Below are 25,763 nucleotides of genomic sequence, written 5' to 3' on the forward strand. Positions count from 1 at the left end.
GATCAAGTCTGTACTTTAAGGTTTGTATTTACAGTTACCAGCATTTATGTACATGCACGGGTATATAGATATCTGGAACGTTACTGCAGACCTACAGTACTCTGGGGTAAGATGGATACCGACAGCACATAAAATCCCTTATTTCGTAATCGTATTTTTAGTGGTAAATATACGGTTACGTATAATTCTAAAATATTCTGAAATTATTTTTTAAAAAACAGGATAAAAACATGGCCCATCTTACCCCATTACTACAAAAAACAAAGAGTTTGTATTCACATGCCCCTAAAAATGTTCGGACATTGTCAGTTTTTTATAAACAGAAACCTACTGTCGTGGAATACGTTCTCCGAACCCGTTCATTGCAGTAACTCGCACAGCCCGTTTCCGTTCCAATTCCATGTTATAATCTTCAATGCCGCATCCGTACAGCTCCATCCTCAGTGTTATGTGCTTTTGGTAGGTCATGGGTTTGAATTTGATGTAACGCGCTAGTATCGGGTTTTTAAAGCTGTTTCGAACTGGTGTATCGTTGTCGAAGTTGCCCGCGAATATCTGAAAGTATAAAAGGATTGTGTAATTTCAGCTTAGACGTTATGTTACGTATTCTAGTTACGACCTAAATAGAAGACAATTCTTGTCGGAACAGCCAAAGTATATAGTAGGTTGGGGGGAGATGGGACAAGTTTCTATTCTATTTTCTCGTCCCATTTGGTAGTAAAACGTTCAGAAAATTATAAAACCGTTTCTTCAGGACTTTCATAGACTGTTGTTAATTGTTCAAAACACGTTAAGAATATTTGAGTATTAGGATATTATGTGCTAAAGTTAGTTCGCAATATCCTCTGGGCAGCCACAGTCATGTCGCAGAGACTTTTGTACATTATGTGCGAAAGCTATATACACCTCATACTCGCTTACAAGTTACATAGAATAAACTGTATTTGTTATTGTTTTGTTTGTGGTTTAAACCAACGTAATTATACCGCACCTTTTCAACGTTATCCTCGGTGTAGGTTCGCCAGAATTCCCCGTCTTTGCTGTGTGCGACCTTAAACGACGTCACGAACTGGTTGGCCAGGTAACGACGTGCTCCTTGTGTGACTATACCAGTAACAGCCATAGCTGATCCCATGTCGATCTGTAAAGGAGTATAGGGGCATTACCATTTATTATTGGGTGTTTGTGTAATTTAAGGCCAAATCCGACCTAATTCTAGGTCATCGAAAAGGACCGCAATCAAAATAAAATAATATTTTATTCGTTTTTTTTACCGTGTTGTATAACATATAGTAGGGTGGGGGAAGATGGGACACCTTTTCAATCTATTTTTTTTCCAATTTGGTAGTAAACAAACATTTAACGATTTTTTTATAAAACTTTATCCCCACGACTCCCATAGACCGTTGTTTATTGTTTAAAATACGATCGCAGGATATTTAGTTATTATGTGTCAAAGGTGTCCTATCTTTCCCCACCCTACTATAAATAATTGTTTGGTGAATGGAGTTTATACCAGACACTCAAGCAAGCAGATATGCAAGTATAATGCAGTATTTTCTAATAGCCTTGTTATATATACAGGTCTCGACGACTAAAAAATGCTTCGTTTTAACTCAATAGCGCAACCAGCCGCTAAACGAAAAAACAGCGCTTACAGTCTCTTAGCAACTACAATGGGAATTTTCTCCTCGTGGTATCAATACATACCACAAAAGAAGCAAAAACCATGTAAGCGAAGATAAGTTGTGCTTTGGAGTAAGAAAACACCGAGAAAATTAACTTAGTGAACTAACATTAGGTTGTTATAACGAGTGTTCCTGTCTCTCCACGTGAAAATAAATAAGTTACATTAATTCATGCTTACAGTCATTAGCTATACAGCCCCTCTTACCTCCAAATATTGATTCCTACCATCGTGGTGTGGCATCCATGCGTTGATAACTCCTTCCTTGTGTAAACGTGCAAGGTGTGGATTCCATCTTTCATTCCAGAACGAGTGGTAAACACTGGAAGCTGTCATCTGACCGTCAGTTATTTCTCCAGACTCTACACCAAGCGGCGAAGAGCAGTTTGCTATGGCTGTGTCTAAAATATAGATAAGCATTTGAAAATAAATACACGGATGCAGTAGTATTGTACAGTTTGTTACTCGGTGGGATTTTTAATATCTGTAATGCAGTTAGGTTGGGATGGGATTGAACAAGTTCAAAAAACTAAATACGGAATTTGTTAAACGTATCGCAGCGACTCCACAGTAAGAGCGTTGTTAATTGTTAAAAACACATTCGGAAAATATGATTTAGGTGTTAACTGTATCTTGTCTTGACCAATATTTCGAATACGATTCCAAAGATCTTTATTCTAAAGCACCGCCAATATAGATTATACCACACTTGTCCATATGACTCACCCATGTAACAGAATGCGTCCCATGTTTCACGCCAGTTGCATAAATGAACGCCAGGTCGATTACCACAGCCAGCCTTTGTTTCGTTCATGGGATATCCAGCTTTCTTTTCCAACAGCCAACCGCAAGAACAATGAGACAAACTGAAGGAAGTATTCAAATGCATTATTCGTTTGTTTGATACAAATCAGTTCATTCTGTTGTAAAGTATAGTAGGGTGGGGGAAGACGGTAAACATAATATCCAAACATTTCACGATTTTTTTTAAGTTTTTTGTTTAGTATCAAATAGGACGGAAAAATATAATAAAAAGGTGTCCCATCTTCCCCCACCCCTACTATATGTTACAATCACGGCTATAAAATGCGCTTTAGAAAAAAATAAAAGTCGTAATAAATTACTTGTAGTATATTACACCTGCGTGTAAGTTTTAGAAGTACATATAGTGTGAGTTCGGGTTTAAGTTTGATCGGTATACGCTTGACTTTAATTCTATGCTGTTAAGGTATTTACACACCGAAGTAGTTATCTTTAATATAACCAACATAGCCGATCGTTTCACTATAAACAGCAGTGTAAAGGTAGCCATTAAAAGCACTATAAAGTTTTACTTGTTTAAACATGCTTAATTACAGTTTTAAGATAAATTAATACAAGAGTAGCCTATAGCCCTAACAATGAAGTATGGGGTAACTGTAGTTAAAATCTAGGCCGTCTAATGATGTGCCTATTATATCCGTTGGACCTCACTTATGTGTGCGGTGTTGTAAGATGGGACATGTATTTTTCTCTTTTCTCGTCGCCTTTGGTAGTAAACAAAATAGTTAGAGAATTATATAACCGTGGCTCGCGACCCTAAAATTGCTCTGGTATAATTGTTCAAAACAAAATCTGGTAACGTGGGATATAATGTTCTATAACAGTTCCCCATGCTATCCCACAGTACCATGGAATGAAATAGCATTACCCGTTAAGTCGTGCTTGATCTAATTCTTGTATTGAAGCCAAACTAGCTCCCAGCGAAGCACATTTTGCTCGAGCTTGCCAATAATTTAAAGCGTATTGTCCTCTGCCACCAACAGGGAATACTGTATAACAAGATATAGAAATTGAACATTCAAGCGTAATATAAGCTGATAGGAAAAATCGATAACACAGAATGTTGTTATATGACAAGTAGGGTGAGGGAAGATGGGACACCTTTATCCTATACTATCCAAATATTCTGACAGTGTTTTAAACAAGTAACATCAGTCTATGAGAGTCGTAAGGATACGGTTTTATAAACCTGTGAATTTTATTTTTTACTACCAAATGGGTCGAGAAAATATACAAATATAAATTTATTGCAAAATACGCCTGTGTCCAATAAGCATAAAACTTTCGTTCTGACAGTTTAGTAGAACACAGAATATTATGTTCAGTACGTAAAAGATTAAAATGTGTAAAAAAATACCTTCTTGCAAGCTTGATACAGCAAATGATATCAACAAAATCCCAAACAGAAATATTTTCATTTCCGCTTTCTTTTCTCGTACAACAATTGCAATATTTTTCACTAAAATCTGTAAACACAGCAAAAACAATTATAAACATAAAACTTTAGCCAGGTAAATCGTAAAAATAAATAGCTGTTCTGCTGTGTTACATGTGCAAACAGAAAACATTGTAACGCTTGCAGCAATATACCTACTTCTTTATTGCGCGTATGGTGCAATAATGACTGCAATTAAGTAAAAAGGAAATGCTGAAACTGCTGCTTTAAGTCACAAGATTTGCCCTTATTGCTTAAAACAACTTGCGTTCGAAAGCTATTGTTTCCTGTTGATGCAAATCAGAACGTTCTACATTTACCAGCACCGTTTGCTCTTTGCAAGTCGAAAACAATTTACTGCATTGTATCAAATCTTGTTGCTGTATGTACAAGTACATTTTTGCTTGCCTGCATACTTTACGCACCATCCCATCACCTCTTGCTGTTGTTATATTACAATCACCTCTCCCTTCGGTTGCTGTGTACGTTAGCACCTCTTAATCACCAAAGAAAAAGCGCTGACGGTCGCTTTTCGCTGAGACTCCTCGGGAAATTCCTAATAAAACGCCGAGGTGAAAATAATCAACGCAGCTATTTGCAGCTGAGGTGCATTATTATGCGCCTGAAGCTGGAGAAAGAGGCCCACAAGGGCTCGACGCTGTTGTACATGCGACACGTAGTAATTCTGCTGGTTGTGTTTATGTAAATGACAATTATTCTGTGATTAATTGCAACGTGTGCAAGTTTAATAAAAAATGCAGGAATGAATAATTTAACAGTAAACTTTAAACCGGCTGCATATACGATATAGTGCAATAACAATTACTATAATGTGCGATGTAAGACTTGTGTGAAAACGAAGCCCAATTTGCATTATTACAGTGATCATTCAAAAATTAGCTAAAACACTCTGTGGTCAGTTACACCAAATCATTTAGGCGCACCAGTTTTCTTTTATCTTTAACATAAAAAGTATTTTTAAATAGTTTTTTGACCACAGCGTGAAATAGTGCCAATAAACCCCATTCAAACTAAGAACGGCGTGCGTAGGCCTATTGCATTTTTTAGTATTGTGCAATAATGGATTTTAAAATGAAATATTCGATTTCGAAAACACTGTATCGGTTGTAAAAGATTCGAATTCACCACACCGAATCAAACACCTGTTTCGAGACGTAGCGTAAAAAACAGATATGCAATATGGGCATAGAATACGCATTGCAACCTCGCACGTAAGCATGCTGTTGTTATTAAATGACGTCATACAAACGCGTCATCGTAGAAATCTTCTTCTGAGCTTGTGCTCAAAACATCAGCAATATCAGGTATTACAGCTGAAGCGGAATTTAAATCTGGCATTGAAGAAAATTGCTGTTTAGTGTCTTGGTTAACACTCCGCCTTAAATCTAAAGCAGAATTAAAAGATTTGATTTCTTCTAAATGTGGAAGGGGTAGCTCGCTTTCACATGTTCCTACTGAAGAATGGCATTGATGCATTTGATCCAGGAGTCTAGCAGAGGCGAGTGAAAGTGCTGATGCTGAAAAATCATATTGTTCGCTACCGGGAACCCGGAGCGTGTTTTCCGGACGTATCTCTATATTTTCAGACTCAGATGCTCCCCTGTCTTCCGGATTCCAGCCAAAATCGCGGAAGAGTTTTCCGTCTTCATCCACAACGACGGATTTACGGAAATCAGTTTCAAATTCGGCAGAAGTCGTGGAAGAGTCACTTGCGCTAGAAATTTCATCCTCTTCCATTACAACCTGCATCTTTAAAGGTGTGTCTTCACCTTGTGCGTCCTCTTCAACTTGCTCTTCTTCTCTCTCAACTTCCGTGAGGACCTCGTCCATAAAGTCCATCGCTTCATCGCTATCATTTCGACCACTCGTCCCATTTTGAATGGACTCGCGACGAATGGAAGCAACTGAAAGCCAAAGCAACGTATAAGCGCCAACTATTATATTGGTTGATTAATTGAGAGAATGAATAAATGAATGGACGGATAGGTGACGTTTGGCGAAAACCACAGCCTTTATTACACGGTGCCCCATTTTATAAACACACGGCCTGCTTTTCCAAGTTACCACGTATGTGTAACTCATATAGGTGCTATTGTTTTTAGTTTTTTTTTTGTTTTGTTTGTATGGCTGACTTTGGATTACCCAAAAGTGACCACTCAGTCTTACCAACAATCATTATACGTCAAGTGTTCAATATTTTTTTAAAGATAGAACACATTGTTAGTAGGGTGAAGAAAGATGGGACGCCTTAACATCCAAATATCGTGATCGTGTTTTAAACCATTAACAACGGTCTATGGAAGTCGTGAGAATACGGTTTTATAATTCGTTTCCCACCCTACTGTAAAAAATTCATTATTCTTACCGTCTTCTTCCTCTCGGATGACTGATAAATTAGATCTTGGATGTGCAGTCCTTCTTCCAGCTACAGGTCGAGGTCTACCTTGTTGAGCTGCCATGTTTACCACGTAAATACGATCAGGACTCGATACGCTCTAAACAAAAATTTGGGTAAATTGATTATATACAGATTACGCATAAAGAATGTATACGGCTGTAGGAATTATTGTATTAAAAATAGTTAAACATTTAAATGCGTTTATGACAACTGTTTAAAAGTGATCCAAGTATAGGCTATACTACAAAGCATGCGATAGCGGCTGTGTTATATAATCACATAACACTTTAACCACATGCTTATCCGTATGACAGTTATTTGAATGTACATTTATATAGCTATTTTTCTTACAGTATTTTGTTCTTCGTTGTGAGAAACTGTCAAAACATCAGATCTTCTTCGATTCGGTCGAAGCAAAGTCGTTCGTAACAAACTGCAATATAATACAAATTTATCATTTTTACATTTATTTATATGCTTTATTATAGCAAAATAATACGAACTATAACTTTAAAGTTGTCGTTTTTAAATCGCAAGCTGTGCTAATTTGGTACACCCTTTCTTACTGTCAAATAATGTTCTAATCTTGCTGACACATTGTGACGGCATTACGGATAATCTGTAAAACTAAGTAACTTCATATAGATTATTTAAAATCTTTAAACCTCGTGTCCGAGCTGTATTCGTGATAATATGTATATATATATAAGAGGTATTTTGAAGTAAAGGAAAGTATTTAGGTGTAACTTATATGCAATTTAAGTACCTGTATAAGTATGCCTTTTTTGAAAGGAAACCTTTTAGGAAAAAATCCTTTATTTTTTTCTATACTAATCAAACCATGTCGTAAAACTGAAATCAAACAAATAACTTTAAAAATTTTAAAAAAATGGCTTACCTCGTTCCTGCAAATCCTAGTAGCCCCACCATTACTATACCAGCCACTGAAAATGCCGCGATTTTTGCCGAACTACTAATTGCGTCGGTAGGGGAAGCCTCTTCTGCTAACCCACCGCCAATATTTCTTCCACCAGGAGTTAATCCTCCGTTCACTGATCGCTTCACACACGCACCCAGTCTCCATTGTATGGTGCACTTGTTGAACTAAAAACGTCACGAGTTAAAATCTTATTTTATTTGTATAAAAGATTTCCGGTAATTATTTAAGAATTATGTTATACTTATTAATACTGTGGGGGAAGACGGGACACCTTTAGCACATAATATCAAAACATCCCGATCGTGTTTTAAACAACTAACAACGGTCTATGGGGGTCGTGAAGATACAGTTTTACAAATCTTTGAATATTCTTTGTTTACTACCGAATGGAACAAAAAAATAAAATGAAAAGGTGTCCTATCTTCCCCCACCCTACTATATACAACTAATATATATGTTCTTTGGTGGAGATACGTGACTGCGGAACTACATATTCGCCGAAAAACGCCACCGTATGAATCAGATTACAAACAACAAGATTAAACACGTCAAAAAACGTTAGTAGCTTCTATTTACGTCAAATACTATATGCGTGGCTATATGACCACATGATTAGCAAAATGGGACATGTTATTCTCTTTTCTCGAATTATTTTGTAGTAAACAAAAGATATTTTACAAAAATCGCAGCCCACGACTCTAAAAGAGCGTTGTTAGTTGTTCAAAACACGATTAGCAAAATATCGGATTTAGGTGCTAACAGTATCCCATCTCACACCACAGGAATACTGTATCTTGTTATTACGCCGATCTGTATACACCCACCTCTTGCTCACATGTTCTACGTCGTGTTTGTCCAGCCCTCAAGTTAGTAGGAAGTCCTGTACAGTTGTTATCCTGGCACACAACGCAGGATCCCCAATCTGACCATTCGTTACATACCTATGAATTTTATATGTTGAGATAACATGTAGAGTAGGGTGGGGTAAGATGGGACACCTTTTCATTCTATTTTCTCGTTCCCTTTGGTAGTAAACAAGGAACATTCAAAAGATTATACAACCGTATTCCCACAACTCCCATAGACCGTTGTTAATTGTTTAAAACTCGATCAGGATATTTGGATATTATGTGCTAAAGGTGTCCCATCTTCCCCCACAGTACTATATGTTTTATTCTCTTTATCGTTCCATTTACTGTAAATAAATATTTTTGCAAATTTATTGTAGTAGGGTGGGAAAGATGGGACGTATTCTTTCATTCCATTTTCTCTTCCCATTTGGTAGTATAGAAAGAATATTATTTACAAAATTATATAACCGTATCCTATAAAAGCTCTATAATACCATCGTTAAAAACACAATTAGAAAAAAATATGGGTTATTAGCGGTACCCATCTTACCCCACAGTAATGACTGTTACACCAACGGTTTAAAAACTCTTAGTTTAAACAGTTTAGTTCGCATACGAATTGGGACCGGCCCAATAAAAAATAAATACACGAAATGCGTCTTCTGTTTAACAGTATATAGGGCCCGTGTATGGTATATTTACTATTTAAGCGTACTGTACTGACGTCACTTCAGTATACTATGGTTTAGGACGAACTTGGACAGGTAAAGCGAATAATGAATCAAGTATTAAAAAAACCTCTGGTTTGTTGCAGCTGATCAGTCTTGTAGTAGAAGACGTAGAGTCAGTTGTACATTTCGTTCCAAGTTGTGGATCTATAGTACTTGTCCCATCTAACACACATTTTCTTTGTTGTACAACGACTCCGCTAGCATTTGCACATTCGATGTGATTCAGCAAAATTTCACCGTTTTTGCAAGTGAAGTTTAACGGAGGTGACCATTCTGTCCACAAGTATTCGTTTGCACTTTTTAATGCGCGAGAAAATCGACCCGTCTTTGATGGTACTTGTAAACCCAAGGAAGAGAAGGGTGACCTGAAATACAACAGAACTTTGTATGACTCATTATTTTAAAGGAATTCATATTGTAGGTTGGGGGAAGATGGGACACTTTGTTCGACGAGACTTTTTTATTTTTTTACTGATCCCCATTTATTCGTGTGCTTAAGTGCTCCATCTTTCCCCACTGTACTAAAAACACTGTCGGGATAGAATACATTAAGCTCGAGTGCTGTATATATGCAGGTTGCAGGTATATATGTAATGTTACCTTTCGCTGTCAATAGCTAGTCCTTTATTGTAGAGAAAAATTGAGAGCAGAAATACAGTCCATAGTATATAAATAAAACGTATGCGAATCATATTTTTACTTTAAAACAATTTATCTAAAGCTTTTTACAGCTCATCTGGTGTAAGAAAAATAGTTGTTTCAAAAGAAAATTTTGATGAGCAAGAATTTTAGGTTACTAATTCAAAAACTTTGCTATCGTAACCTTTTACGCATTGGAGCATTTTATAGTTTCGGTATTGGATATACATGAATACACAACTCGTTGTTGTGTCTGACTTCCTATTGGACGGTTTAATATTATAACCTGGAGACACGAAAGTGCTTTCACTGCTTTCTACATTGATTTTAACCTAAAAACTGTAATCATATCTAATCAGAATGTATATATAGTGGGGTGGGGTAAGACGGGACATCTGTTGCACATAGTATCAAAATTTCCTGATCGTGTTTAAAACAACGGTCTATAGGGTGAGGATATGGTTTTATACTTCTTTGAATGTTCTTTGTTTATTACCAAATTGGCCGAAAAAATAGAATGAAAGAGTGTCCCATCTTCCCCCACCCTACTATATCTAAAATTTACTCGTCCTGATAAACCAACTTACAAAACTGAGCTAGAGCAAATCTGTTTTAAAATAATAAACCAAATTTGGTATCTTTTTTTTCGGCCGCTGCCATACATTGCATATTATCACATGGAAAAATGAAGTCATCTGATTTAAGCTTACGTCAGTATGTATTGTTCATCGTAAACACAATAGACCTTGCAATCTCTGTCTGATGATGTAGTTTGACGCACATAAGGGGGAGGACCCTATTCGGTCAGCGCTAAACTGTGTTTTTTTTTAATGGGAACAACAAAAGAAACCATGCATTGAAATTTCATGAGGATACGATCAGTATTTATATAAAAAAGACCTATTAAAATATAACGCCTAGTATGCAGCCGTTTAAACAAACCAAGTCGGTCTCTTACTTTTTAGTGCTGACAATATATTTTTATAAGATGACCCAATCAACCGAACCCTAACCAAAAGGTTACAGCGCGAATTTAATTGGTTATAAACGGGGATAGCTTCATACTAGTCCTAAATTTTTCAAAATTTGATTTCTCATAACAGCCGGTGTCCCTGCCCTCTATACCCACTGTCAAGCTATTATTTAACAGAATGCTTTAATCTCGATATGTTTTGCTTTTTTTATAGTGGGGTGGGGGAAGATGAGACATATTTTCATTCTTTTTTCTCGTTCCATTTAGTAGTAAACAAAGAACATTCAAAGAATTAAGAAACCGTAACCTCATGGCTCCGACAGACCGCTGTAAATTGTTAAAAAAGCCATCAGAATATTTGGATATTGTGTGTTAAAGTTGTCCCGTCTTTCCCCATCCTACTATATTTACTTCATTCTGTCTGTACTATAAACCAATGGCTGGAAAATGTTGTTATGCTAAAACATTGTTTCATTACTAATTGTTCTTTTGCTTTACCTCGGAGTAACATATACTGACACTGCTGTGGTAATAGATTACTAGTACATACCAAGCTTAGTACAGAACGGAAACTCTCTTTAAATATCAAACCAATCCTATTGTATCAGTCCTGCCTTGCCTTGTATAAAATAAACTCCCGTTTTAAGTCATTAAAACATGCCTTTTATTACTAACTCGTGGTTTAATACCGTATAGTCAAACAAACTTGTAACATTTAACGTGCAATCACATTATTCTAACTCTATTATCGACTCACTGAACAGAATATGACGAACCGACAAAAGTATATTCTATAATCACACCTTTTATTAGGCCACCTGTAACTTCAAAATATATATTGATGAGTGGCACTCATTAAAACTAATGCATAGTAGGCAATCACCGTTACCAAAACACTAGCATAGCTCCATCTGACAAACTACGCTTAGATGACTGCGACGCGATCGCATACGTAACTTCCTGCTTATAATTTCCGCTCCTGGTGCGCGCTATGTGCCCACACACACGCGCACATGCAAAACAAATCCCATCGGTGACCCCGCGTTGCAAAGGTCGATCTATTTTAGGCCAGCGCTGGGTGCCTTATTGAATATACATAGCAGGTTGGGGATTGGGTAATAAGTTTTTAGTATCGTCTTACTCATTAGTTAACAAAGATTGTTTACAAAATTATATAACCGCATTCTCACGAGTTTAATTGTTAAAAATGATTAGAAAACATGCGCTTTTGGTTCTACAAGTATCCTATCTTACTCCACAGTACTATACATAATGTTTTATGTGCTAGTAGTAGCATAAATCTGCCTAGAAAATTGTGTCTACATGAAAGCAGGATCGTAAATATTTCCACCAACAGCGCAGCAGTGTAAGAATTCCATTTATTTATAGAGATTTTCCTTATACATGCGCTGTAAATGACGTGGGTTTCACACTTCATTTTATGAATGGTCGCACACGTCAGTCTTCGGTTTTACCTTAAAATTGCCGACACGTTTTAGTCACAGCATTGTTTAAGTGCAATCGTTTCACAGGCTTATTGAATTTAGTTGATAATTCATCAATCGATTTTTCCATCATAGAAAAACCCAAATCATCGCACAGTTCGATTTCATTTCGCGCGGTAATTAAACTGGGCTTTCGTAATCGCATTTCGGCTTAGCTAAACTTGTGTTAGGGGATCAATCAGCAGATCGATGTACGATTGGTGTCACACTACGCCTCGCCTACGAATGCATAAGCCTACTGTGTGGGCCAAATAGTTTACAACCAATGGTTTTAATCTATTTGTTAATTTAACTCTAATTTAATGAAATTGATAACAATTTTAACGTTAATTTCATGATTACACTTGTTTTCCATACCTGGTTTTAATTTCTTTGGTGTAGGCCGACGTTGGTGTAGGCCAGAGTCCGCATATAAACATATGGACCCTGGTGTTGGCAATGCGTGGCTTTACGCAGATACGAACATTTATATTTCCTTTCCAATATATGACTATCGTTTCATTTGTCATGAATAACACGATCGTAATATAAACCCAAATACCTAATAAACGAAGATAAATTTTCGAGAAATATTTCACAAAGCTGATGATATTAATCGAAGCTAGATATCTATGGTCGTATGCAAATAACCACTAGCAACACCCCACGCCATAAATCAAAACAAAAATCTTCTCGAATTTTATATTTATACTCTGATGTAAGTTGGAATACCGTTAGCCCCTAAACTCCACATTTTCTGTTATTAACAACGCTATTAAGTCGCGGGGCCTTGGTTATATAATTGTTTAGATATTCTTTGTTTACTACCAAATGGGACAAGGAGAGTAAACGAAAATTTCCCATTTTATCCCTGCTACATTTTAATACATTAAACGGTATAATTTAAACCTGTTTCATATATATTTTTATACTAGTTTTACTAATATATAATAAGTCATGGCAACTGTACCAGTGGTTGTTCTAACTTCTCCAGTTGAGAGCAAACAAATTATTTCTCCAGATGAGGTTGGTTTTAAAAATAAAACAAATGTTTTTTTATAATTTTTTTTTGTAAAATAAACAGTGTAGTGTTATTATGGTTTTCATATGCTTCCAATTAGTAACTGTAAATTATATATTTTTATGCAGTTGTTTTTACATTGGTGAATGTACTATCATCAGTACTTCGTCAAAAATGACAAAATTTAAACACTAGTAAAGAATCTTCTAGTCTGTTACAGATTAGTCAGGTGGGAAGTGTTAGAGGATGGTAGTAAAGGATTTTGGTTAGGGTCAAGGGCTAGTAGTTAAGTTTTATTCGTTAGCAGATAACATATGATTTTTTTAATAGTACCAAAATTTCAAAAAAACTTACTTTTTTCTGCTTATAGCTTCCAGGAAATGATGTAAAGTTCGCGGTTTGGCATCAAATTCCAAAGAATAAAATAACAGGAGATGATCTACATTGTCCAAGGATCAGAGTTGGTAAATCAATAATTTCACTTAGACCTGATGTATAACATGGTGGTCATTAATATTACCATAAATAAACGAATGTCAATTATTAAAAAAAATTACCCACATATTATATTACATATGTGATACTACGTAAATGGGCACGAGATGTAAAATAAACGTGTTATAACGAATGTTGTGCCCCGCCCTGCTATGATAAAGCAAGTTATATTCATTCATTCATTAATTTTTTATAACTGGATTTTTTTTTATTTATACACCACACATTTCAGAACATTTTGAAAAAAATTATAGAAATAAATATGTGTTTATACAGGTAGAAAATATTGATTATCAATTTAGAATGTACATATATATATATATATATATATATATATATATGTATGTCAAATTCAGATTTTACCTCATACCTTTTGCATTAAATTCATCTATATTCCAGGACCTGTTATATCCAGTGGAAGCAGCAGTAGCAGCAGTAGCAGTAGCAGCAGTGATTCAGATGTTGACACCCCACGTTTGCATCTAAGGCATAATTATAAAAGCAAATATGAAAACTGGAAAAAAGCAACTGTGAGTTTTGCTATAATTCAACAAAATAACTTGTTTTTTAAAATAATAGTGTCACAACTTTATTACTATTTACAGGTCAAAAGTAATATTCATATAGAGTACAATTTTTTAAAAATAATTATAATATTCCCACCCTGAAAAATCTGTTTTTTAAATGTAGAATATCACATATTTTTATTGTTTAAAAGCCAAAACTACTATCCATATAGGATATAAGTAAAAAAATCTGAATAATTATCATAAAACTATACTTTTGCTTGAAATTTCTCTGAACAACAATGAAAATTTTTCTGTAATATAGTTTGCCTACCCCATAACTTATTTTACCCAATATCTCCTTTTGTTTTTCCTGTAGTACAACAAATTTTGTAAAAATAAAATAACACCATAATGTGACTGATTTCACAGTAATTCTTTCACAGATAAAATTACCTGAATTAAAAAAATTACAAAATTTTTCAGGTTGTAAATTTTTCTTACCAAGACTTGGGTCATGACTACCAAGTGAAAAACTTCGTGCGAGTTTTAAAAACTCTCGAGAATTGTGTGCAGCTAAATCTTGTTGATAATTCACTTGTTGATTTGAAAGCAGTTCAACTACCAAAATGTCATTCTCTGAATTTGAGGAAAAATTATTTCTGTTCTTTCAATGTAAGTTTGTGGGTTGTATTTAAAAATGGTGAACGAATATAATTATTCTTGTGTGCTTGGGCAACAATTTATGTATCCCTGTATGTTGGGCCAATAACTTATTTATTCTCACCAATTTGGGCAAGGAAGTCCTTATAACAGTGTTCCGTTTACACATTTTATGCCCGCTTACGAGCTACCATGTATTATGTGACTTTATGAAATTTTCAATACATACCTACGTAGTGTATGGGATGCAATAAAACTTTCATCTAAATTAAACACAATAATATTATTTTCACCTTATTCCACAGGATCTTCCAGTTTCCAAAGAACTGTTGCATCTCAATCTTTGTGAGAACAACATTTCGAATCTGAAAGGCTCTGAAAAATTTAAACATCTGAAAACCCTTGACCTTTCTTTGAACCCTATTCATTTTGAGCCAAACTACAGAAAAAGGTTTCAAATTAAATAACACAAAAGATTGATATACTAGCTTTTACTTTAGTTCGTCTGCCCTTTTATTCTAATATCTTTTTTTTACAAAACTTTCTTTACAAAACTAAAATGAGGTCTTTCCCATGAGTACATTAATTAGACATTCTGTATTGTCCATAACTACTATTTTTATACAAAAATTACTTTAATGACTAAATACTCATATCCTAATGATAAATAATTTTCCTCTGACCTCAAATTTTATCTTGAATCCTCTTTGAACAGAGTGATTGCTAAATTTCCAAAGCTGGAATTCTTGGATGGTGTTCTTGTTGATGTAGAGGAAAGAGATGGAACATTTAATGAAGAAAACACTTGTGTTCTTATGTGAATTTAGTATTTGTAATACAAAATAGCAGTAGCTTCATTCATTCAGCAATGAAATCCATCAATTTACTCATAACAGTATTATTGGGTTTTACAGCCTTTTAACTGATTTTTTCCATACTTTTTATTTTGTAACGACTGTCTGTTTGCTGTTGATTTCTCTTTTTTCATTGGTCTAATAATTTGATCCTTACTTTCTTTTCAAAGAGATAAATAAAATATTGTTTTTATAAATTTAATCAGTAAGGTTATGCATTCATAAGGCTTACTGTCGTGCATTTTCACAGACGCTTTTACCATTTTCAATGTAATTAATATAAATCATGCTTGCACCTTTTACTGTACTTAAATAATATTCATTTTCTTGCTATCACTATTTCTAACTAAATACATATGAAGCCATTTTTCATTTTACTGTACAGAAATTTCCCCACTTGTAAATACACCTAGCTGTTTTAACTGTTCTTAGTGACTCTTTTGCAATTCTATTTTAATCATGATTTTTAGTTTTACACCGTATTATATTTGTAGCATCTTACTTCATTTGCACTTAACAATTTAGCAGTACATCGATTTATCTAAAACTTGTCGTTATTATTTTATATACCAAGAAAAAATAAGCCTTGTCCTGGATAAGTGTATTTTTAAAACGAGTAAATCATTGTGCATCCGCACATTTCTTTTATACTGTAAACGATGAAAAGAGTTTATAAGTTGTATTTTGTTTGCATATGTTTTATACATTAAACACATATGCAAGAAGCACATATGTTTTTAATATAAAACACACAAGTGTTTTTACACATTAAATGAATATGCAAGCAAACCCAATGCTTACTAGATCTGACCTCATGCTTATTTAAAACATGATTGTCACCAAAAGAAATAAGGTATATAAAAATATTTAAGAGAATGCAAGCTGCCCAGGACTCTCTAGACAGCAATATATTTGATTGTACTTTAAACATATAATGCAGTTCACCAAACATAACGATACATACATACATGAAATTGAAGAATAACGTTGCAAGCAGGAAAAAAACAAATAAGGTAATAAAAAGGACTGCAACAACAAATGAGGTGAATGTACTACTCAGTTGAGTAAAGTAAAACAGTATGGAAAAAATGATTTTTGAATGTTGACAGAAAGTTTAACAAAACACATAGCAAGATGGGGAAAGATGGGTCACCTTTTCAGTCTATTTTTTAGCCCAATTGGTACTAAACAAAGAACATTCAAAAAATTATAAAATTGTATTCTTACGACTCCTGTAAACTGTTGTTATTTGTTTAAAATAGATCAGGATATTTCGATATTATGTGTTAAAGGTGTCCTGTCTCCCCCACACCATTATATATATAGCTGCCAGGCATACTATAAGTGTAATATAGCACATCCGGCATTATACGCTAGGAGTGTCATTACCCTGATGAGGGCGATCTGAATAGGTCAAAATGTTGGTTCACAAACTAATAAATGAAAAGAAGAGTTCATTGGAATATAATCTTTACAGACGTAAAAAAAACTTAAACTGCTGTTTGATTTTAAATTACAGATAGGACGGTTTGAAAAGAAAACTGCAAAAGGACAAAATAATTCAAATATACTGAAGAAAAGTTAATGTTGCACAAAAACATGAATTTCATAAGGTTTATAGCAGATTGAAAATTTGTTTCAAAAACGCAGCATAAGCACTGTAGAAAATAATACTTTAGTATAATTTAAACACACTACTCTGTGTTTACACCAAAACATTCTCCGTTTTACAAAGGATTTTGAGAATGAGTTTTTGATTGAAATAAACAAAAAAATACAGAAAACCGTAAAAATCACAAAATTTGCCCCCAATAGTTAGTACAGCTCAGCAGTATGAACTTAAATAACAAACATAAAATTCACGCATATAAATATTCTATGGCATATGTAAATGATATTTTAAACTGTGGCATGAGAAAATTGAATGTGCATACATGATAAATGAAATACTAGACTGCAAACGTTAAACGATGACTCACTGTTTGATTTGGACAAAAAAGGAATAAATTAATAATTTTTTTAGGAAGTGCATGAAAAATGCTATTTGTTTTGCAACCTTGTAGTATTGGGTAACACTTGAAATTTAAAATAAACAAACAAAGAAGGACCCATTTCATAATCTTGTCACTAAAAAAAACACATTTTTACTGCACATATATAAGATCAAACCAAACTTGTGAGTCTACTGGTTTTGTATTGCGGATTTGAAAACCTGATATTTGGTGATTTATAACGCAATGTGCTGAACCATGACGGTCAAAAGCTCCACACTGCTGGTATGTTGATGGTGTTTGAGAAACATCAACAAAATACTCTATGAGCCCACATTCAGTACAGTATCTGTAGAAATAGAGATTTTTCGAAAATAAAAGGCTGGGATAGTTATTAATGCAAAACTATGGAATTTCCGAAAGTTTTATAAACTGTTGTTGACAAATAGCATAGATTTCAATTTAATTAAGTTTTAGTATGAATTGGACTTGACTTTAAGGCACACAAAGGGCCTTAAACGCTCACTCAGTACTTTATTAGTATTCTTTTTCTAATCTGTATGAGTAAAGGCCTATAGCTTGGCATGCAATGGGCCCAAAAAAACGCTAAAGTTGTTCCATTGGCATTGCCCCAACATTCATGGTACTACAATTTAATAGTAACCACAGGATTGGAGCAATATCTATTAAGTGTCTTGCCCTTGACACAAACACATATAGGTATTGATATTAGTATCAAAAAATAGCCCCCAGTTACAATGCAAGCACAAGACCCTTACCAGTATTAAGTAATACAGCTACAAATGAACCTATTCTATTCACAGTTTTTAAGGCTTAAAGCCAAGTAAAAAAAAACATATATATATATATATATTTTTGCAAAAGATTATAAAAAACACCTATAAATACTACTCACCTAAGCTGCATATCTGCGTTCCCCGTTTTTACAAGAATATATTGGACATAACTTGGCGTGCTGAATAAAACTTTAATTACATCGTCAGTTTGTAATTTACTGACGAGAAAATGCTTGTTCATTCCCCCACTGTCTATATACAATTCATTAGCAGTAGATAAGTCTGCAGAGGTTAAAGTAGTGGATACCTGTAAAGAATAAACACACATATATATATATATACATAAATTTATTATTTTATTTTAAATTTCTTTTTTACGGATATTGTACATTGACATAAAACACAAATATGTTTCTTTTATGAAATCAATATTTGTATTTTAGATTAGGCAGAGGTAAGAGTTGTAGTTTTACCTGTAGGTTTTAGAAATGGAGATATATAGTTATATATATCTATAGTTATTTTATTGGTTTCTGCATTTTCATTACCTTGGACATTTTATGAAAGTTTTTGTTTAATCAACTTAAAATATAAATTCATGAAATTTATAAAAGTAAAAATAGCAGGAAACAAGTTTCACCCATCGAAACTTTATTTATTTACATGAAAGCTATTGTTGTATTGAACTTTATTATTATTGCATTATACTTCCATTTTATTGACTTTACAAATTCGATTATCCGAACAAAAGCGTCTGAAATTAAGTTTACAATGGTCTATGCGAGTCATGAGAATACAATTTTATAATTCTTAAAATGTTTTTTTTTGTTTACTACCAAATGGGTCGAGAAAATAGAATGAAAATGTGTGTTTTCTTCTACCACCCTTCTTTATTAGTAGTATAGGCTCACCTCTGCTTTAATATTAACATGAGGGTTAGTTGCTTGCGGTTCTCGTGAGAACTTAGTGTCTGTAATTAATTGTTTCTTGCCAGCAAGAGACGACATTTTACCTGAAAATGAAGATTGTTTATCCCTTTGTGGAAATATTTCGTTACAGACTGTAAATTAAAAGTGTGAATAAACAGTGTCACTCCCCATTATAGTTAGGACACATGATTTCCCCTGGGTTTCATGATACAATGCTTACATGCAAGAATGGACATGTCCGTGTTACATTTACACTGTTACTAATTACTTCGCTTTTATAAAATAATTTTTTTGGCAATTCGAAATATTAATTCATAAACGTAGTGATAGAAACACATTTTGTGAACGGCCAGTTTAACAGCACTGGTGTGAAAATGCATTGCATAGTTTTACCTGTATAAGTATAGCACACTTCGAAAATATCTGTTTAATAATTTACATGCTATTAATAATTTAACATTGCAAGTTAAGCAATTTGCTTCCCACGTTACTAAGTTAGTTCGCAAATTGCTCATTTAAAAAAATTACACTTTTAAAATTTATACAAAAATACTAGTAATTTAGTCACATAAGTCACCTATATGTTGAAAAAGGCCTTTAGAAAATTGTGGCATTCTCTTTTTAATATTGGCTTCACATTCAGAGCTCGATTTCTCAGGATTACAAGATTGTATCCTCATAACATCTAACATTAACCAATCTATTGGTTTCAATCCATAAAATGTGAAAAAGAAAGAAGCCCTGGATATAAAACAACATCAAAGTTAAATACGCTCAAAATGAGTGGCCTGACTGTTTTGTTTACCCAAAGCAAACACAAACAACAAAGAAAATGAACACCACATGTTTGCTATAACTCATAAACAGTAGGTAGAGGTTTTGTGGTAAACCTTTGTAATTAAAAGAAAACAAAATCCCTAGTACATTTCCACATGTAAAAAAAGCTATTGTCGTAGGGAATACAAAGTAAAAGATCATTTCTACAGTTTACATACATTAACATAGGAAATCCCTAGGTGCAGATTAATGGGCCAACTCAACTTAAATTTAAGTCTCATGGCACGCTGTAGGACCTCACTCATATAGAACAGAATGTGCATATACAATGCTAAGGTAATGGGCAAACTCTGGCCTACATCTCGAGTCCCGTGTCACACAAAACCTCACCCATGTAGTGTAAAAAATGTAACAGAAGATAAAGATTATAGATATACGTAACCTACCAAGCTGGGATATCTCTTCTACGAAATAATTTTCCGATTGAGTTAAAAGTTGACAAAGAAATATATCCAAAGTCAGTCTCCTTGTTTTCAGCAACAATCTTTTTCATTGATTCAACAAAGCTGTGGAAAATTAGTAATATTATTATTGGCACTAGGGTTAACTTTAGTAGTAGAAGTATAGTAAGTTTATTATATGCACAACATGTTATACTATATGACATTGGTAGGTGTTTTATATGGGCTAAATGCTGTTAGTATATAGTAGGGTGGGGGAAGATGAAACACCTTTTTAATATATTTGGTATTTAACAAAAAAAAGAACTTTCAAAGAATTATAAGACTTTATCCTTATGACTTACATAGACCATAGCCCACAGTTCTTTATTAGATTAATAAGTATAATAACAGAAAAAACATGATTACGCATAAACAAGTACTACTGTTGAGTAAAAAAATGCCTACAGTTTAAAAACAGAAAAATAAATGGAAAGATTTAACAGTACAGGTGTGTGGCCAATACTTTGAGCAGAAAGTTATCATTTTAAATGTATCAGAAAACTAACTTTAAAACATAATATATGTATTGCACCAGCTTTGATTGTGTATAAATTTTAATTTTTATTGCATATTTTGTAAAATTGTTGGCACATAGTGTCGCGTTGCTTATATCAGATCCTGTTTTGAATAAGCTAAACTACTGATCCATAATTTACATGAAGTAGCAGACTAGCAGTTGCTGAATAAACAGGAAAGGTAAAGAGGAAACGGCATCAACAATAAATTGATTGAATATTGAATTGATAATGTTTTGACTTGCTAACTTGTTAATATTTTACCAAATTCAAATTTTATAATTTAAATAAATTAAAACTAATTAGGGAGAATACAAATCAAAATTAAGGGAAACATTTGAACTGATGATTTAGTAGGATTTAAATCAATTATATATATATATAATATTAATATATATATATTTATTATGTATACTATTATTTAAAAACAGAATATATATACAGTTCTTATAGCCTATATGTATACTTAGGTAAACACTTACACACACTGTAGAATGCCTTTATTTATCATAGATAACACATAAAAATAAACAATAAAACACCTTACAGTTTACATAGTATGTAGACAAACGTCTTAAGCAAAGTCGTATACACATTAATGTGTTTGATTTTGTGTGGTTTTAAGAAAATGTAGGTTTGGGTTGTAGGAAAAGGGTTTGTGCGGGTAAAACTAAAGTGTGTTTAAACTACAATCAAAAATTGAGAATTAAACCAATAAACCACACACTGTCGAGTATATTTTTCAGCTTTTTGTTAGTATTTTTAAGGACTACACCGGGTACATACTAAAAAAACTTATTTTTAGCAAGAGCTGTAACTAATGCGGAGGCAGACAGTATTTAATTATTCAAGCATCTCTGCAGGAAGAAACAGCTTAATGCCCGGAACCAACTGAGCAACTGCCGTGCTATCATATTACTTAATCCAAACTACCACACAAAGATATAAAAAGCCTGTAACCGTCCATTACAGCATTATAATGGCAGAGTGTCGGGTCCAGTCTAGTGTATATTACTTTCAAACAGTTGGCACTCTGTCCTTTCACAGCTAAACAATAGGCATAAAACAACACACAGATTCAGACAAAAAATCCTTTCAAGTTTCTCGGTGGCAGTTTAAAAAGACAACAAAACAGCGGTTTGGTACTTTTATATTAGTGAACACTGGACAGTGCTACAGCTGGCCACTGCTAGCATTGTGAGTGAATGTGTGCTTGGGAAAAAAGAGGAAAAAAAATCACCCACAAAGTAACATAAAACAGAACACTCGTGTTTAACAACTGTTGTTTTCCGGCAACAATAAAGTAAAGTTACATTCATAGATTAATTCATTCAAACTAAAAGTACAATCTACATATTTATATTTGGATAATGGGCCAACCCTGGTCTAAATCTCAAGTCTAAGGTGTGTCGCCACTGCCATACAACCACGCCCATAACAAACAAATCATATTAATAATAATTTATAAAGTATCTGCAAACTTTAAAAAATAAGCATAAAAAACAAAACTCACCCTTTTACGGCAATAACATCATCCTCTAACATGAGATAGTAATCTGCTTTATTCCTGCAAACAAACATCAGATATGCTGCGTCAAAAACTTCTTTTGATCTCCATTGTACGCGCTCTGAGGGGTCCCCAAGGGTTTGGGGTAAGTTGAATGAGGGGTAAAGGTGAGTAGGGGGTGAAATGACCTGTAGTAACCCCGTGTCAACTTCTCGAGTAAAAGTGTTGTACACTTCCCTGAGTAAAATATTGACGTTAATAAAATAAAGTAAATATTATAATATATTAGCAGTTAGCACCACAGTTAGATTTCTTTTGGTTGCGTTTGATAAAATTGGAAAAAAACAGTTTAAAAATAATGATATATATTCATATATAACTATATATATATATAGATATCATTTGAATGTATATATATATATAGAATAGGAAAACATTGCAATACACTCATTTTTTTGACAAAACCACTAAAATATATCAAAAAATGATTAGTATCGGTTGTAATACAACACTGCACCAAAAGAAACCAAAAATAGGTATAAAATGTTGTAATACCCCATGGTCTTATGCACATAATCCATATCAGTTTCCGCTAAAAACACAACAATTGAGGTTTTATTTTCATTCACAGGGTACATGCTACGGCATAAACTTCGTATTGTTGTTTCAAGATAGCTGACCCCTTCCCTCTTAACTGAAGGTATTCCAATCACAAATGAATCTTTATTATAATGACCGTGGCCCAGAACAACACTAGGAGTGAAATTTTTCTAGAAAAAAATAAAAAAAATATTGAATAAAATAAAATATGTATATAATATATATATAACACGACAGTTGGGATTTGGGAAAGACAGGCTGAGTTTTTAATGTAAATATTTGTTTTAACTAGTGGGGTAAAAACAATATGTATATAAATATAGATGTTAAAATGTATCATGTAGTAAATGGGGTAATGGGCCAATCCTGACCTAAATTCGATGACCCATTACGTGCCACGCTGCGGACCTCACCCACACAAGATAGAATCATGTAGTAAATGGCTTAGCTTGGGTTAGAAAACTAGACCATGGCTTTATTTTTGGCAGTACTATAACACAATACAGTGACATATCATGTCAGGGCACCGCATACCTGGTATAGAAAGGGGCTTGCATCTATATCATCCATCGCTTGGTTTATTCCAGAAATTAAGGTCTGAGGCATGTGACCAAGTGGTAGTTGCTTATTAATCTGGTGTAATAAAATATTGATAGTTAGATATCAAATACAGAAATTTTCACAATATTAGCATTAAATTGTTTATATAGCGTTGTTTAGGCTATATACCTAAACAGTTAAATAAACGAATAAATATAACTTGCTTTATCCTCGTGTGGCAGTAAACAGTCACTCTATAACATGGGTGCTCTGTTTCATACACCTCGTGCCAGCTTACAAGCTACCACATATTGGTATGTAACTTAGTACTAGTTTAAAGTTAAAAAGTTTAAAAAATTAAAAAGTAAAAATTAAATAAGTATTTAGCCTGCCTCAATTTCATTTCGTCTATAGAATGGTCCGTTAATATCATACAATACATGACGTAGTTCATCGTGAAACATCGAACTTAAACGTTTCTTGCTTACAACGTTATGCACTGACAGCATAATATTGGTGTTTATAATCAGGGCGCCAAAGGACATAGCAAAGCAGATGATTAAAAACACCTGAAAAGAAGAATTTTGTAAAGAAATAGACATTGGGTGAAACAATATACATTTGACTTGGTGGTTTTTTAACAACAGTGAGAATGGTCCAGTTTACAAACAGCAATGTCAATAAGATGATGCTACTGTTAGGTTTAAAATTTAACTTTATGCATTTATATATTTTTGATCATTTGTACGCCATATATTGTGGCTTCATACACCGCATGCTGTCGTTCACAGCATTAATGAATAGCCTGCATCAAACTGCCTTTATTATACATGCATTGCTACCATTTATCAAAAGGCTTAAATGAGACCACACATTGTAATGCTGGTGAAATAAATTATTAACTTAAATTGAAAATCATGTATTTTATAAAAAACTAAAGATGATTCAAATAGTGATGAAACTCAAATTGGAAAGTTTGAAAGCTTGCTCATTTTTTTATTAACATTTGAAGAATTTGTTTTGTGCAACAACATATACAACATACGTTAATAATTATATTTACCTAGAGGACTACCAGTCTACCACACTGTCAGACATTACAGAAAAAATAGTTAATGTAAATTTTAAAGTTTTAGTAATACCTACCCTCATTGAAGAAGGCAAAACCATAATACTGCTAAGCTGCTTTGACCATCAAGCCCACACCTCGGAATCTTGGTCCACACGATTTTAATAACAGGTTTTCTGTTATTAAAAAATGAAGTTACAAATTTCGGTGGTTAAAATGTTCATTGCTACATCGGGCATATATACACGACTCAATGAGTCATATTACATAACATACATGCATACCTTTCTTATATACAAACAGTTGTACAGAAACACAAAACAGCCTAGGCCAAAAGTCTTCTATTATATTACTACGAGCAGCTGAAAGATTGCCAAGTGCCGACTGCGGGAAATTCCGTTCGCTGCCACTGCAGCAGAATAGAAATGTAAGCAATCCGCATGGAGTCAATATAACAAGTAACTAAGGTGTTTATTAATCAAGGCACCTATAGTCAACATCGTAAATAAATTTAATTGTATAGCGCACACTGCTGCAGCCTTCAATTGCTATTAAAAACCTGCTCTGTGGTCACAGCTACAAGCATATGTTCCACTCAAACTGAATGCATGCCAACTTTGTTTATGCCTATTGGCGCTGCTACCATGTTCGAAATCGAAACTAGTGGCGCTGTAGCAAGTAATGAAGGTAGTAAGCCCTTTTTATTGGATAATTTCAAAAAACTTGGCGTAACCACAAATTTACCTGACAACTCGCAAGCACGTGGGTACTGAGGGGTAAGATGGAATACCGATATACCGTCAGTGCCTAACCCCCATATTTCCTAACCCTGTTTTTACAAATTAAAAACGTTTTTTTAGAGTGTGCAACCAATGAGTGCATTTTATGCTGTCAGAATTGAAATACGTAGAAACAATTTAGTAGCTCCAAGTCGCCGTCTACCGGTTGCTAATACCTTTAAGAAAGTTAGTTTATGGATTTAAGAATATTTTCTCATTCACTTTTTAATCAAATT

General features: G+C 33.9%; 4 protein-coding genes across 5 annotated transcripts; 1 reads left to right on the forward strand and 3 right to left on the reverse strand.

Annotated features, from left to right (window-relative positions):
• Window positions 1–9: 9 nt before the first annotated feature.
• Window positions 10–4,403, reverse strand: LOC149735794 (lactadherin-like). The gene is made up of 6 exons (XM_089878267.1): window positions 3,867–4,403; window positions 3,378–3,498; window positions 2,414–2,553; window positions 1,895–2,088; window positions 992–1,141; window positions 10–555 (listed from the first exon to the last, which is right to left on the reverse strand). Exons 1-6 carry the CDS (start codon window positions 3,925–3,927, stop codon window positions 328–330), a joined length of 894 nt encoding a protein of 297 aa, XP_089734393.1. The 5' UTR covers window positions 3,928–4,403; the 3' UTR covers window positions 10–327.
• Window positions 4,404–4,657: 254 nt separating this feature from the next.
• LOC149735795 (uncharacterized) lies at window positions 4,658–12,526 on the reverse strand. Of its 2 annotated transcripts, none has more exons than XM_089878251.1 (7): window positions 12,360–12,526; window positions 8,953–9,250; window positions 8,128–8,244; window positions 7,262–7,467; window positions 6,715–6,796; window positions 6,331–6,460; window positions 4,658–5,869 (listed from the first exon to the last, which is right to left on the reverse strand). In XM_089878251.1, exons 1-7 carry the CDS (start codon window positions 12,509–12,511, stop codon window positions 5,205–5,207), a joined length of 1,650 nt encoding a protein of 549 aa, XP_089734377.1. In that variant the 5' UTR covers window positions 12,512–12,526; the 3' UTR covers window positions 4,658–5,204. The 2 variants fall into 2 exon arrangements, with proteins under 2 accessions (XP_089734377.1, XP_089734378.1); XM_089878252.1 differs by lacking the exon at window positions 12,360–12,526 and adding an exon at window positions 9,486–11,410.
• A 155-nt stretch (window positions 12,527–12,681) lies between these two features.
• Window positions 12,682–16,067, forward strand: LOC149735796 (uncharacterized). The gene is made up of 6 exons (XM_089878271.1): window positions 12,682–13,007; window positions 13,373–13,466; window positions 13,897–14,027; window positions 14,490–14,678; window positions 14,972–15,117; window positions 15,382–16,067. Exons 1-6 carry the CDS (start codon window positions 12,939–12,941, stop codon window positions 15,485–15,487), a joined length of 735 nt encoding a protein of 244 aa, XP_089734397.1. The 5' UTR covers window positions 12,682–12,938; the 3' UTR covers window positions 15,488–16,067.
• A 37-nt stretch (window positions 16,068–16,104) lies between these two features.
• LOC149735797 (alpha-1,3-mannosyl-glycoprotein 4-beta-N-acetylglucosaminyltransferase A-like) lies at window positions 16,105–25,210 on the reverse strand. The gene is made up of 11 exons (XM_089878253.1): window positions 25,033–25,210; window positions 24,826–24,924; window positions 24,072–24,248; window positions 23,674–23,772; window positions 23,095–23,309; window positions 22,546–22,776; window positions 20,461–20,580; window positions 19,815–19,978; window positions 19,220–19,320; window positions 18,428–18,615; window positions 16,105–17,860 (listed from the first exon to the last, which is right to left on the reverse strand). Exons 2-11 carry the CDS (start codon window positions 24,847–24,849, stop codon window positions 17,665–17,667), a joined length of 1,515 nt encoding a protein of 504 aa, XP_089734379.1. The 5' UTR covers window positions 24,850–24,924; window positions 25,033–25,210; the 3' UTR covers window positions 16,105–17,664.
• Window positions 25,211–25,763: the final 553 nt, after the last annotated feature.

This window comes from Ciona robusta, chromosome 5, assembly GCF_009617815.1.
Source record: "Ciona robusta chromosome 5, ASM961781v2".
In the NCBI taxonomy this organism is placed as follows: domain Eukaryota; kingdom Metazoa; phylum Chordata; class Ascidiacea; order Phlebobranchia; family Cionidae; genus Ciona; species Ciona robusta.